Raw genomic sequence first — 15056 nt, forward strand, 5'->3', positions numbered from 1 at the left:
CCGCACCACCCACAGCTAACTTAGCTAATTAAGACTTTTCCCACAAAAAACGGTGCTTGTGCAGATTAGTTCTCCTGAGAGGCACGGTGCGTCACCGTTTGGAGACGGTTCTCGGTGTGATCTCCAGCCAAAGCAAGTGCACATACATTTTGATGCACGTACTTTGATATTTCTAGTTCTGCCGTGTATTTTCACTCTTCACTGGACTCGTTCATTTTTTATTTAACGTAATTTTCCATATTTCTTGTGCATCCTTTTGTTGTAGATGTTAAATATGAAAAGATAAAAATGGGTCAAATACAGTTGATAGCTACTCCACAAAAAGATCCACCGCTTTCTCAGAAAACAGGTCACAGGCTGGATGTCTTTGCATCTTAATACCACATTTGATCATACTGGTGGTGGAAACATGCTTTAAAATGGGGCAGAAACATCCCTGAATATGGATTATCTAACAGAAAGAGCAGAAGAGATGCAGTGGTATTACAAGATCTGCTCTCTATTGAATCCACCGCTCCAGAGGTATAAATAAGGAAAGTGTGCCACCACCTGGACATTTCTGTATGTTCTAGTAAGGCTCACAATGCAGGAACTATGCAAATCTGGTTAATACGGTTAAAAACATTAAAGTAAGGACTGAGAATTTGGTATAATTTCCCAACATGAAATCCGTAGACTTCTACATTAACGACTAAACAACAATAATGTGATTAATTGTATTTGTGTACCGAAGAAAGTGTCACACAGACGTCACATAATCTTAACATTCTCTATTTATTTTAAACACACTCTTTAAGAAAGACTTTAGTGCAAATCATACAGAGGAACTGTTCAGATATTGATTACATGATTTTAAATTATTAATAAATATACACGACTCAATTTACACTTTGAAATGCTACAAGCACTTTTCACAGTTAAATAACAGTCTCCCCAAAACCGTCCTGTACATCCAACACGTTGCAGTCCGTCCGTCTGCACGAAGCAGACTTTACCAGTGAGGGTTGAAAAGGCAAAATGTAAAATAGGAGGTACCATTATTGTTTCTCTCTCTCAATTACAGGCCATTGTCAAGTTTTACTTTGCCAAAATTAACATAATGATAATCATAAGGAAATAAGTACCCTGTATAGCACCAGCTCTTCAAACTAGTAGCTTATACAAATCAAACAGATACAATTCATCACACTCACTCTGAGATTAGTGACAACTCGCCACAAACGTTTCCATATGTCACTACAGGGTTCCAGCGTTACATTTCCATTCTGTGATTCGTACTGTACATGTGGAATCTATTAAACACACTTCACACAATCAATGACAAAAGGCTTGAGCGCTACGCACAACAGAGACCCAAACAGAATGTTTTTCTAATTTGACAATTTATATTTTTTGAAGGAAAAAAAAAACAACAAAAAACACAAAATTATATTTTGTGACAAGAGTTTTTTGAAACAGGTGCAAAATAAAGCCTGTAAGCGAACTGGGCTACTGTACATATGTCAGGATTTCAGAGGAAGTGCAGTGAGGCCAAGCAGGAGTTCCAACGCTGCTCAGAAATAAACTCTTATTATTGTAAAAGTGGCGATGATGCATCCAAGCTGTTCAGATTGCACAGTACTTCTGTATCTGTGCAATTACATCAAACTGTTTCCCAAAAGTTGAAAAAGTATTTGTGTTGGCCTATAAACTCAACTCAAACATGTGGGATTAGGCTCCAGAGGGAAAGCCCTTTAATAAAAGGTGATAGCACACCAATGCTTTGTTTATGAGCAGCCTGCAGTTCAGCACACCGAGACAAAAGAATAAATATATGTTGGTGGGCCATCAAAATAAAATCCATGTAAGGGGAACGCCAAACTAGTTTATTGGTGATCCCCTTGATGCCACATTTAGTCATACTATATACATTGGATGGCACATAGAGAGAAGTATTCTCAAAACATTCATACTAATACATAGCAACTGAGACAACCAGATTATATACAAATTTGATTTGCAAAGGCTGACGCATTAAATCTACCAATGTTACATTCACACCGATGGTGAAAACACGGACCTTTCTAATAGTAATCAAGAGCGGTGACATCCTGTGATATCCAGAGCTACACGGTGTTGTAGAGCAGTGGTTCTCGTGGGCCACGACCTCCCTCTGCTGGGATTGCTCTGGTGCGGGCAATCGTTGCTTTAGTTGGAACAGCTTGCAACGAATCATTGTCCACTGTGCTCCAGGCACTGTGGCTTTTTCATGCTTTCCGTGACTTTTCTCTCCATTTGACTGCTCAGCAATCCCCCAGTCAGACCCACTCTCACAAACACACTCAATAAAATGTAATCCGAGGCAAAATATATATATATATATCGCCGGTACAGGCAATATATAAACAAACATTCTCTAGTCTAAAATATGCGATTTTATTATTACTTTACTCAATTTGTTTCCTCCAGGTTGAGAACCACTGCAATGCGGTGTGTTACTTTTCTATGATCCCGTAGTTTTGCATTTAGAAGTAATCTAGACGTATCTTCCACGTATTGACGCCACTTATTGTCAATTAGACCAACGTCGGAGTTTAACAACATAACCATCCCAATTAAATGTAGCTGTAGCACAAGCATGCAGGAAGAGTTTAAACCAAAGGGACACAGACAACAGAGAAGAAAAAGTGCAAATGCATGCTGAGAATGATTGCCACCTGCTATCCTCTCTCTGAAAATAAAAAAAAACTCAAAGTAGGAAATGAGAGCAGCCTTCCAGCTCAATTCCTCCCACTTCCTTCCCAATTTGTGACATGTAGCAGTCGGATAAACTTCAAAGTGCAAATCCAAGCTGTTGACAGAAATGTTATGAAATGAAGGAGAAATATTAAAAAAAAAATAAACTCCAAAGCTACTACAAAAAGCATTCAAATACTCAGTTGAATGCCTCCACTCACTGCAGTATCCTTAGTCATCCATCTTCATTTATTGTACAGTATGATGCAAACCGGGTCCGTGGGGTCTCCAGTGTGATTAACAGTTCAGTATCACGATGACACGAGAGTGCATGAGCAGCTCCAACACAGCAGGGTCCTAAAGACATCAAAACATGATGTCGAACAAGCAAAAGATATAGAAATGAGGTTTTGTTTCTTTTCTTGCTAGTAACATTTTAATTATTGATTTCTATACATAACATGAGCTATTTAAAAACACGGCAGTGCCGAGATCTTATTGGCGGTCTGTCCAAAATGGTAATTTCCAGATTATACTGCACATGACCTTAAGAGGCTTGATTATTGTAGCTGCCGGTGTTTTACTTATGCTGTTGTACCTATCTAATCCAGACAGATGTGGAATTACTGTGTACTGTAGCTCTTTTTCAATGATTTATTTACACACATCCCTAGATTATCATGACCATTATAAAACTACAAACTACCTGATGATCGCCGGTGGGCTGCTGGGAAGTCTTCAGGCGGTGGGACTCCGCCCCGAGCTGCTGGTGGCGGCTCCGCTTGCCTGCTCCAAGCTCTGGGCGGGAAGCAGCTCGTCCCTCTGTGGTGCGGCCTGCTGCGGTTTCACTATGGAGATCTTAATGGGGAGTCCTTTGACGCTGTGCTGCACTCTGCCGTACTGGCGCATAGAGGGGTTGAAAGTGCGAACAATGGGGAGTTCGTTCAGTGTGGGCGTCTCCTGTTTTGGCTGCGTGCTCTCTTTTATGATTATTTTACTTCTTTTGCTTGAGAAGACGGTCTGCACTGGGAGGATGGCGGGCCTTTTAGCAGGCACAGAACTCTGGAGTCTTGTTTTATGCTGAGGCGACGCTTGCTGTTTGTCTTCCGCCCTTCTGTGCAGGTGTCCGTCGTTTTCCTTCGTCACAGAGATGCCTCCGTCCTTCCTTTTCTTCACCTCTTTAGGCTTCTTGGGGCAGACGGCCATGTGTTTGGTTCTGCTGCGACGCATGGTGAACTCCCTGCTACAGTGCGGGCAGACGAAGATCTCTTGCTGCTCATCCACGTGCGGACGTGACATTTTATTTGACGACGGGGCCGATTTGTTCCTCTGCGGCATGACCCTCTGGACCAACTTCTTCTTCCTTTTGTCCAGCACCTTGAACTTCACGCTCACCGGCGATTCTTGGCTAGGTTTGGACCGGTTGGACTGACTGGGTCTGTTCGAAGCGTTCAGTCCGTTCGTCGTGTTGGTGGTAGACAGAACTCCGTTTTGAGTTTTTGCAAAGTGGCGCAGCGGGATGGGATTCCTCTTGGGCGTGTATCTCCTTTTATCGCTGGCATTGGCACAAGCCAGGATGTGCTTGTGTAACTCTGGCATGTTATCAAAGCTCTTTCCACACTTGGTGCAGCGGATGGCCGTCGTAAAGGTTTGTGGGATGTTGTGGGTGGTGAAGTTTGTGGCTGAAGCCAGTGAGCCGGCGGGTGATCTGTTGTGGTAAGGAAACGGAGGGGGCTTATAGCTGGGATAGTGTTGGTTAATGCCAAGACGGACATCGGGCCCCTCGACTTTGGCTCCATCTGAGGCCATGATTTTTATCGTTGTGAACAGTTCTTCAGCAGCCACATCCACCTCATTGTCTTCCTTTTTCACCGGTTTCTTGGGCTCCCCTGCAGCATCGGGCACCGGCGGCTCCGTGGTGACTTTTATCGAGTTATTGTAGTTCTGAGGTCTCAGTTTACCCTTCTCCTCTTCCGTGTAGGTACACTGCTGGCCGGGATGCAACTCGTCCTGATGCTGTTTCAGATTACAAAGATAGACAAACTCTTTGGTACACGCGCTGCAGACATAACTCTTGCCGACACCGTGGAGGCTCGATCGATGATCGAGCAGCGCGGAGGGGTTGCTGAAGAGCAGCACGCAGAACTCGCATTTGTACGGCCATTCATCGGCATGGTCCCCCACGTGATGGCCCAGCTCTTTCATTGAATGGAAAAGCCTGTTGCACACATTGCAGACGAAGTTCTTGGTGAACGTCTGCTGGTGGGCATCGCTCGGTGCGCCGTTTGAGGATTCGTCCTCTGGAGCTTTCTCTGAAGGCGGTGGGGTTTTCGGTGAGATTTCAGGTATGGAAACAGGGCTGTCAGCAGCTTCTTCCTCTTTTATGGTTGCTGGCTCTGCATTGACAACAAGCTCCGGGTCAGGACTTGATTCACCCACAGCAGGACAATCGGACATCGCTGAGGTGGTGGTGGATGGAGTTAGCGATTCTGCAAAGGAGGACATAAGAATGGTGGGGTCCACAGTTTGAGGGTTGGGCACTGAAACGATCTGTTGCTGTTCTAAGTGATTAACAACCATGTGTGGAGGTGCTGGAGGCTCAGCAGTGGTTTCATGTAAGCTAACTGCAGTGGGGACTATACTGCCTGGGGCTTCAAGAGCTATTGTGCACTCTATCAACACTGTGTTGCTGGTAATGTTGTACGAGTTGATGAGGGAATCGTTTAAAGTTACAGTGGACGTGAACGGCACTTCTGACATCGCTATTTGATCAGAGAGAAACACGTGGCCGGGTAGATTCAGAGCCGGGTCAAGGGACCGGGAGAGAGAGTTTGCAGAATCTGTGGCAGCAAATGCAGCCGTTAAATCGCACTCTGAAAAATTCAATGCGTTTTCTGTGCAGAGTACCAGGGGCTCGGGAGATATGTTTGGGGCTAGTAACCGTATCGGTTGGCTTGGAGGGTTAGAAATGAGGGTTATTAATGAAGAAGCGGTGGGGAGCACTGAGTGTGAGGCTGGGGAAGCAAAGGCTATGGTGCACGGCGAAGCCGGGTTAAGGGATGCGGGGGATGGAGTCAGAGAACTGGAGGGAAGCGCAAGCCCGTAAACAAGTCCCTCTGCCATGGGCTCCATCACATCTGGACCTGGAAGTATTGTGAAGTCTGTGACTAAAGGGATCTCAGGGTTCCCTAGGCTTACATTATGCTCTCCGAGATTTATCACGGCCGTCTCTGCAATGCATGTATTTGATTTCCCTGCTTTCAAAACTGCCTGTGAAACTAGTTCCAATGTCAGTTCAGATTCACCTAGTGTCTTCCTTTGAAAGCTCAAATCCAGCGCTGCATCAGTTAAAGCTAAATCTTCACTTCTTTTGACCGTATTAGAGAGATCCAGTGGTTGCTGATTACAGGAATTACCGCCGGCTGTGGGTACAGGTTTCACTGCCGGCTCCTCCACAGGTGGAGTTGTGTCATCCTTCGCATCGGCTGTTTGGTGCACGGGTGAACTATTTTGGGTCTCTATCGGCCCTGTACTTACAGCGTCACAATCTCTGCTATCTGCCGTTTCGTCTTTAGATGTTGGAGAGCTCGGTGGAGACCCCGTCCTTCTTTTGAACCTACCTGTTCCAGCAGCCAGGGCGGACAGAGAGACGGGTGAACAGGGCTTCTGGGCATCTGCGATGAGGGCTAGTGTAGGTTTAAGGCCGTCCTGCTTCTCCAGGAGCTGCTTCAGCTTCGGAGACAGAAACACCGTTCTTTCCTTCTGCACAGCTGTGGACTCGGCATTCTGAGGAAGTAGATTCTCTATTAAAGAGGATACAAGGGAGGACGACGACACAACCACCTCAGACTCCAGTTCAGTTTTAATTTGCGGTAAAAGAGGTGGCGTTGCAGTTCTTCTTCTGACCTGTGGTTGACCAGGTATCTCTTTGCCTGCGACTGAATCTGTATTTAAAACCTGGCTGATTTGGCCGGGGTCTAGAATCAGGGCGTCCAGTCCAATTAAAGTCGAAGACCCAGAATGACTCTCGGGCGCTTCACAGCTACTAACTGTACTTGTCGACACTATCTTTCCATCGATATAAAAGCTGAGATTCTCTGAAATATTGCCGGAGACATCGAGCATGTATTGTTCTCCGCATCCCACGTCATTCTCCAGAACAGCTGCGGGTGCTGCATCGTCACCGATCTCCGTTTCCTGTTGAGAAGGTTCACTGAGCATCCTCTGGAGATTTCCCTCTTGGGCCAGCTGAGGTTTTTCCACACGTGAGACTTGCAGATGCTGCTCGTGGATCCTGCGCTCATGTCGTCGCTTGTTGGTATGCGTAGTGAACATCTTTTCACAGTGCTTGCAAGCATGATGCCCCTCTAATACTCCCGGTTTGTCCGGCTGAGCGCTGCTGGAAGTCTTCGAGCTAGCGGGGGATGAAGCGTGAAGCTGCATGACTGAGCCCACTGAGTCCAGAGGCTTCATCTTCTCATGCTGCGACTGACCCGCGTTTGAACCAAAGGACATGTTGCTCTGGCGGCTTTTGTACGCGTGTGCCTCGTCGTTCTCCGGAGCGTGAATGTGCATGTGTCGTTCTAAGCCTTGTTTGCTGGTGAAATGTCTCTCACAGTGCTGGCAGGGAAAAGAGTTCCAGTCTCTCTCGGTGTCCTGGTTGGGATGTATATAAAGATCAGGATACAGTGACTTGATGTCTGGCTGCATGTTAGTTTCCTCTTGATAAATATCCTCCTCCTCCCCATCTCCCTCCATGGCTTCATTGTCGCCAATTTCAGAGATGTACAAGTGAGGAGAGTCCTCCATGTTTAGTGGAGGTTGTATCCAGCTCTCTGAAGCGAGTCTGTCACACCTGTTGAATAGATAAAGAAGCTGATGTCATTCAGCAAACGCACACATAACATAGCTGTAGGGCCGTTTAAGGACCGCATTAATTGACTTAAACGTGAATCATAAACACTTATGCAGTCGAATCATTCACCCTACACTGCAATGCAAATCAATACATCACAAACTTATCGTCTGCTTTATCAAATTATCGCGTAAAGCAAACTAATAGCAGTAGTACTGTATTTTTATTCATTAATGACAAACATCATATTGCCACTACCTAATACAACTCAGACATTCTGAAGTGTATTACAATTGTATGACATTATACATATGTTCATGATATAAACTAAATACTATACATCATAATACAATGTTCTTCTTTATATAATCAGTCCACTTCCTGTTTGTTCAGACATAATGTACCATTATTGACGAGTATATATTATGATACTTCCATTACCTCAGCATTTGAAACACAAACCAGTAAGTCAACATTAAAGTAATATATAGAATTGTTATCACGCCGTCTTACCATTTTAATGATCAATACAGAGTAGAAACCAGAGCTGGTTTTATGGATGAACACAGGCTTTTCTTTCTGTTTGAAGAAGAAAGACAACACGCGTTACAAAAGACTACAAAGCCCATTCCATCACATAGCATGACACTTAAGCTCCAACTACAAACTGATCCGAGTGAACAGTTGTAGTGTGGGATTAGTTGAGCACAGTGTACTTTATCTCCTCAGTCATGTGGCTGCTGAATAAACCTTAGGTCCTAATTTGTTTGCTAATGTACCAAACAAACACCGCATAAACTAACGCACCCACACTTTGTAACACAGTGTTATAAACAGTAAGTGTTTTCTTTTTATCTATTAGCTGACTACAGTCCTAAAATAAAGCTAATCTGTCCCCAGATTACCTCATTTAACATGACATGGTTGCCTTACAACCTGCTACTATACACAGTCATTAGCATGTTATAAACAGCTACCTTTCACTTGTTATTTGAAAGCACACAGATGTGCATTTCGATCTTCATGTACTGCTTGGTAGGACAAAATGGCAGAGGCCCATCATGAGTGCATGATTCTGTCGTGCTCTTCCACCTGCTCCTCCTCGCGAGCGCACGAGCTCTTGAAGCATCAACAATCTATTTTACTAAATTACTCTTTTCTTTAACTGTCAGCTCGTTTTGCATGGGATATTTTTTATATTTATTTATTCTTCATAATTATTAAATTTCTAGCAGTTTTCAGGCAACTGTAGGCACGAGGGGAAACGTAAACAAAGACTTTATAGTTCATGTTAATGCAAAATATCTTTCAATTATTTAAGACCATCGTGGACTGAGTTCCAGTTGCACAAATACAACAGAATCAGTCACGACATGGCAGAATCGAAAAATTGTTCCCACAAGGGCCTACATACTGATTTCTTTGAGCCAGTTTCGTAATACTAACTTCTATTTCCATCCATCTGTGCTATAATATCACTACTTATTTGACTTTATCTGCCGAACATCAAACAGATGTAAAATAAAAGGACTTATCCGTTTCATTTGACCTTTTATTTTAACTCGTTAACATGCATCTGCTTCACCTGCTCTGATGACGCTTCCCCCGGTCCCTGCACCATTGCTAGCTGGCCACACATCACGTCGTCACATTACTCTTTTTGCTACAGAGGCTGCTAGCTCGTCCACTGAAAGGTCAACTGGCTTTTCTAAAATAGCGCTATTCTGTCGTCCTGGTACGAGAAAGCCGCTAAACCAAAATGAGAGCCCTGTAGCCGTCAAGGTCTTGAGACACGGCTTCACTTAAGTGAAAGAAATCAGCTGTTATCGCCATTAGAGCATTGACAATACACTGCTAGCTGCAATGCTAGCTCGCAAGCCCTGGCTACATCTAGAGTAGAATGTTCCACTCGACCATTACGAACACTGGCCGTTGACACAAACTGCACGTTACAGGTTCTGTACATACTTGTTCCCCAATAAGAACTGCCGTTGAACGGTTTGAAATATTCCTCTCCTGCAGGTTGTGTACAGTTGAGTTTCTTTTTTCTTTTTTTTTTTCTTCCCTAATGTACCAACAAGATAATGACGTTTTGATTGGTCAGTGAATGAGGAAGTCAAATTTGGACCAATCAGCAAAGGGTTTGTTAAGGCTCGACGAAAAAAAGAAAACATCATGTCAAAAGGCAGCTGTCATCTCGGACTAAAATGAGAACATTAGCGCATCGTTGCCAGCCTTTACTAGTTGTTTCATAAACAATGTGCATATCTAATGCAAGGCAAGATATTACAGATATTCATCTAAGATTATGCAAGATATGCACGCTGTCTCCAGCTTATTTTTATACATAACGAGTTTTTGTTTTAATCTAAAATTGTGAGGAAAAAAACCAAACTCCAAATTTTAAAACTAAACTCAGAGCCATACCTGTGCTAGACCTACATGTTGATACTTTTGGTTTTGATTTTGATTTTGATAATCTACAACTTCTTCATATTATCAAAGATGCATTTTAATTTTCATGCTCTAAATACATTTGAACCATTAATTTTAAAAAGTAAAGTAAGTTTGACAAAGACGCATACAATTTCTAAATATGTTTCTGAGCAAACTGTGTCCTTGTAGTATATTAAAAGGGCCTGTAGAGGGCGCAATGTAATAAAGTCTCAATCTAAAGAAGTTGGTAACAACTTCAGTACACTTGAATGTAGTGTAACTTTGGTCATAGACCTCAAAAATGTATTTCTGTGCTTATTGCATGGTATGAACATGAAGCAATTTGTATGGTAATGAGTTTATTGTTTTCAATTGTAATAAATACAGTAGTATTATTTAGATTTTTCTTTTTTAATATGACAAATTACTGTGAGCTTGTCTGCAAAAAAAGTTTATTGAAAAAAAATATGGTTTCGTCTTAATCTACACAATTTAAAGTGCATACACTTCTTACTTGATTTAGTTTTTTATCTTGCAAAATCATGTGGTTAATGGTTGTGCAGTTGATTGCCAATATAAATTCTGATGTTCACGTTCAAGTTATTTATTATCATTTGCACAACAATTAATGAGTCTAAAATCATAGCTCTCAGCTCCCTCCAACAATAGTCATTAAACATGTAAAAAAAAAAAGGTTGTACAAAGTTACAAAATACATTTGTGGTAGACAACGATTGCCACATTTATAAATTGTAATGTAAACAGTGGTGTAAAAGAAATTAATGAATAAATACTGCATATATATATATATATATATAGCCAGGTCATATCTGAATATCTTGAAGCCACATTAACATATCTGGTTCACAGCTGTTGAGAAAACAAAGGCAACACCAAGCTGACAAGTTGATGATTAATAATGTGCAGTAGCATTTGTTCTCTTCCCCTGACCAGCTCTCTGTTTTCCCTAACAATTGTCAATTGAATCACAAGGCACTGATTCATATAAAGCTCCCACCTACACATATAAAAAGCTACCCTCTGGTTTCACATGGCATTATTTCAACCTCCAGAATCAACATAAATGACGTTCTTAAAGAGGATCTGTAGGAGTTCACCAGACCCCACATGTACATTTGTGGCATTGTGCAGCACATGGGTGGTGTGCTCATGCCACATGCATGGTATGTCTCTTGTAGCAATGTTGTATGTGGGCTGAGTGGTGTTCCACTTTCAAACTACATGCCCGACTTCTGTGAGCCATAATGAAAGATCATAAACAACGGGCCTCTCTCTACTCAGGCTTCTCTCCTTCTCTGTATTTTAGATGCAGCCTCCCAAACTTTGCTGTGAAGTTGCTGACACAGTGGGGTGTGTTAAATCGACCTACAATTTCAAGTTGACTGTGATCATGTTTATTTATAGCTTGTCATAGCGCATCACTCTGTGCATGCTCAAGGCTCCAGAATGTATTTCGCAGTTGATGGCAATTGCAGCTGTAGAATTATGATGAGCAGTTCACGATGGGGTCTACTGGTCAGACACATACGTCAAATCATCATATAACCAGGTGCTGACCGCCTGGAAGCCATTTCACACATATGGCTAAGCAGTCAAAGTCTGTCATAGAGTAAGTATGAGTTTTGCTAGATCTGAAAGCAAGTCATTACTTATGTGGCTTCATCAGAGAACAAATTGTACTTTCATGCATCATAGTTGCATAGCTAGAAAATCATTGCAAAAGCTGTGCAACTCAGACTCCCTAACTCTAAAATAGTAAGCTGAGCTACAGTAAGGCTATACGCTGCTACCACATATCAAGTATAATGCATCCTCTTCTATGTAACTCAAATAGGCAGCTTGCTTCACTGCCAAACTTAAGGTCACCATGCGATGCTTCACCTGGTTTGACTGTATAAATAACCCTGGTACTGTATGTTTGAATTTAAAAACAGTGTTTTGAATCATGTAATTCATCCACACCACAAGGTCTAAAATAGGTTTAAAGGGCAACTTTAAAAGCAAACAGGAAACTGAGTGATTGTGAGAGAACCTGAAACAAAGTGTCCCAGATTACATGCATGGCAGCATATCCTGTGGTAGTGGGCGCCGGTTTGTGCCAATGACTCTATTCACAATGAAACATTCACCATCAACATGAACATACAGCGAGAGACAAAGAAGGAAGGGAGAGGTGGTGCACAGCGTGTCTGTGTATCAGGCAGATCAGTCAGTGTGAAACAATAAGGGTCCCTTATAGAAGATTATGTGCCACATGAGGCAAACAAAGCATTATCTGTAATCCCACAACATGATATGTCACAGGGAAGAAATACAATTTAACCGCTTCATGTCATGGGACGCCAGATGTGCAGGGAGGAAAATGTAAATGTGAGCATGTCGGAACACAAATACAAATTGTACTGTGCAAAAACACGTGATACTGTATATGTCCGCACAACTGTAGCCCACTGTACTGTATATTTATATACTGACAGCATACACACACACACGCACACACACACACACACACACAAACACACACACACCACACCATTGCAAATAATCCCCCAAAGTCCAATAAACCCACTGCCCGCTGTCACTTCTGCACACACACACACACACACACAATAAGAGATGCACTCTGACCCCCGATGAAGTAGCATGCCATATGTACAAGGATATTGTGCACACACACACTTGCATACCACACACACCCCATCAATCCATCTCCCCTTTCACTGTCTCCGACCCTCTGCTGGCCACACAGTCACACAAGCAAATTCAGCTATTTACTTGCATCATCCATACTATATCTGACCACAAACACACTGTGCCTGTCACCCAACTTTATTCCCCTTCCTCACCCCTCCACCCCTCCGCCCTGCCCTCTCCATCCACCCAGCTGTCTGCGTCACTCAAAGCTCCACGGGCCTACGGGCTGACATTTATCTCATGACATCACAAACCCACTGCACTCTCCAGGCTTGACATGTGGCGCTCCTGGCACACACGCAGATCTACACTCCAATCACTCCAATCACAGTAGGCATTCATGTCAACTCCATGAGATGAGCACTGCAGAGTGCAGACATAAACTAATGACACACATGGAGGAAACTGCTCCTTGTTTACACTAGTGTCTAGTCATGTATAAAATAGGCATACTTTGTTTGTATCTGTAACTTCCTGGAGATTTAAACAAAGCGTCCACTTAAAGCCACAAATGCATTTTGCCCAACACTTTTAAAACATCACACGCCAGACACTGGTTTTATAAAGGCATTGGATTGAGTGCATTTGATGCTCTCAAACTGTTTGTGATACGGCCAACTGTAGGCTGCATGACTAACACTAACATGATCGTAGTATGAAGGTCCTTGGTCAGCTGAGGACTCCATGTTTTGTATGTACATGCTCCTGCATCTTCACACAGGTATTCTGGTGTCTAGTATTACATAATATTCCAGTGAGATGATTGACATTTTCATCAACCAAACACACTGAATACTGGAAAGAATATACACATTTGTAAGAATCCACAGTCAGTTTAGAGAATTAGCCTCATGCCTGCAGTTATGAAAAGCTCATTCCTCTATTGTTATGCAATCTGTGCTTTCTTTAACTGTTAGGATTATAATTTGCTGAATAGGCACCAACAGCCATCCTACAAATAAAAAACAGTTCAGACCGCAGGTTCTGTGTGGAGTTGAGCACAAACTCAGTCAGCTAAAAGTGCTGTGGTATTTCTGGTTGCCACTGTACAGAGAAACATACACGCATTCTTCAATACACCGGTGTGGTTTCATTAAGCGAGAAAGACATTTCCTCATCCATCTGTCTGCTAGAGCTGAGACGTTTCTTCCTTCCTCCCAGACACTTTCACAGTCACCTCAGGAGAGGGGAGGGGGACTTTGTGTAGTGGCTGATGAAGCCATTATATATTTTTTAGTTATTTATGTACAAATATATAGGCTCATGTATGTATTTACGGACGCAGTACACAACATGTTCAACCCAGACACGCACACGGTGGACCACACAAACACGTGTGAATGTGCAGAGCTTCCGCACACTCAGCTCATATTTATGCCTGCACGCCACATAAGCAGGCGGTTTTAGATCTGATAATTAAATATGAGACATCGACCTGTGTGCGTTTGTCATGAATCCGACTGGGACTCTCTCAGTGAATCACACACTTTTATGGTGTGTCCTAATAGCTGCCTCTGCTGGGACATTTTTGTTGGAACATTGTGATAGGTATAACATGTGTTCATAGGCACAGAGGGCACATAGTTAGTGATTTAGATCTCTATTAGTGTATTTATAAGTGTGTGTGTGTGTGAATTCACATGATCAATTCTGGGCCCACCCAGGAAGTGACTCCACCCTGTAGCGATGCACAGAATTCCCCCCTTGCTGAAGGGGAGAGAGGGAGCTGCTGGCAAACAGCTTCACAGACCGGCCCATAGCCTCTCCATCTGCCCCTCTCAAAAGACTCCATTGTTCCCAGCAGTCTGAGGCGAGAAAGTGAGCTAAAGAGAGTTATGAGGCTCGCCGTTGGGGCAGAGGCGGGGGCGGTGGGCATTGGGCCACTGCCTAAAACCACACGGAGGAGAGAGGGAGTCAGACACAGAGCATCTCTGTGCGACTCGCAGCCTTCTGTTGGAGCCTTGCCTCAGCTTAACAGCACTGTATGAAAAAGTCCACAACATCACATAAAAAACACACCTAACTGTCAGAGGGCTCAACCGAATCAACGGTCCGAGGCCATATGTTCCTCCATATTTGGTGCTGTTTGTCTCCCCGATGAGGAGGGGGTTGTTTTTTAAATCTGAAGCATTACTTAAATGGGCCAATCAGAGTGGACTGCTGCCCCCGTGGACGCTTATAATGGTGTGTTTGTGAATTTCAGTATTTTAGCCTGATTCAAGAACAAATACAGTGCTGCTCAACAATGTGTTGACTCTTAGGCGTTGCGGCGGTAACTACGTGATCTAATTGATAGGAAATGGCTCGGATTATTGAGGGACATCAGGCACGGAAG

General features: G+C 43.2%; 1 protein-coding gene across 3 annotated transcripts; it reads right to left on the reverse strand.

Annotated features, from left to right (window-relative positions):
- Nucleotides 1-755: 755 nt before the first annotated feature.
- prdm2a (PR domain containing 2, with ZNF domain a) lies at nt 756-9691 on the reverse strand. 3 transcript variants are annotated; one of them, XM_076094436.1, is made up of 5 exons: nt 9539-9691; nt 8084-8149; nt 6622-7570; nt 3422-6501; nt 756-3072 (listed from the first exon to the last, which is right to left on the reverse strand). In XM_076094436.1, exons 3-4 carry the CDS (start codon nt 7522-7524, stop codon nt 3454-3456), a joined length of 3951 nt encoding a protein of 1316 aa, XP_075950551.1. In that variant the 5' UTR covers nt 7525-7570; nt 8084-8149; nt 9539-9691; the 3' UTR covers nt 756-3072; nt 3422-3453. The 3 variants fall into 3 exon arrangements, with proteins under 3 accessions (XP_075950551.1, XP_075950560.1, XP_075950542.1); XM_076094445.1 differs by having other exon boundaries at nt 3422-5204; nt 6336-7570; XM_076094427.1 differs by having other exon boundaries at nt 3422-7570.
- Between the last annotated feature and the right edge of the window lie 5365 nt (nt 9692-15056).

Source organism: Anarhichas minor, unplaced genomic scaffold, assembly GCF_050575085.1.
Source record: "Anarhichas minor isolate MPS153535 unplaced genomic scaffold, ASM5057508v1 ptg000003l, whole genome shotgun sequence".
In the NCBI taxonomy this organism is placed as follows: domain Eukaryota; kingdom Metazoa; phylum Chordata; class Actinopteri; order Perciformes; family Anarhichadidae; genus Anarhichas; species Anarhichas minor.

Bases quoted from the DNA above. Each gene is read 5' to 3' on its own strand.
- prdm2a (XM_076094427.1), bottom strand. From the start codon at position 7,524: ATGGAGGACTCTCCTCACTTGTACATCTCTGAAATTGGCGACAATGAA.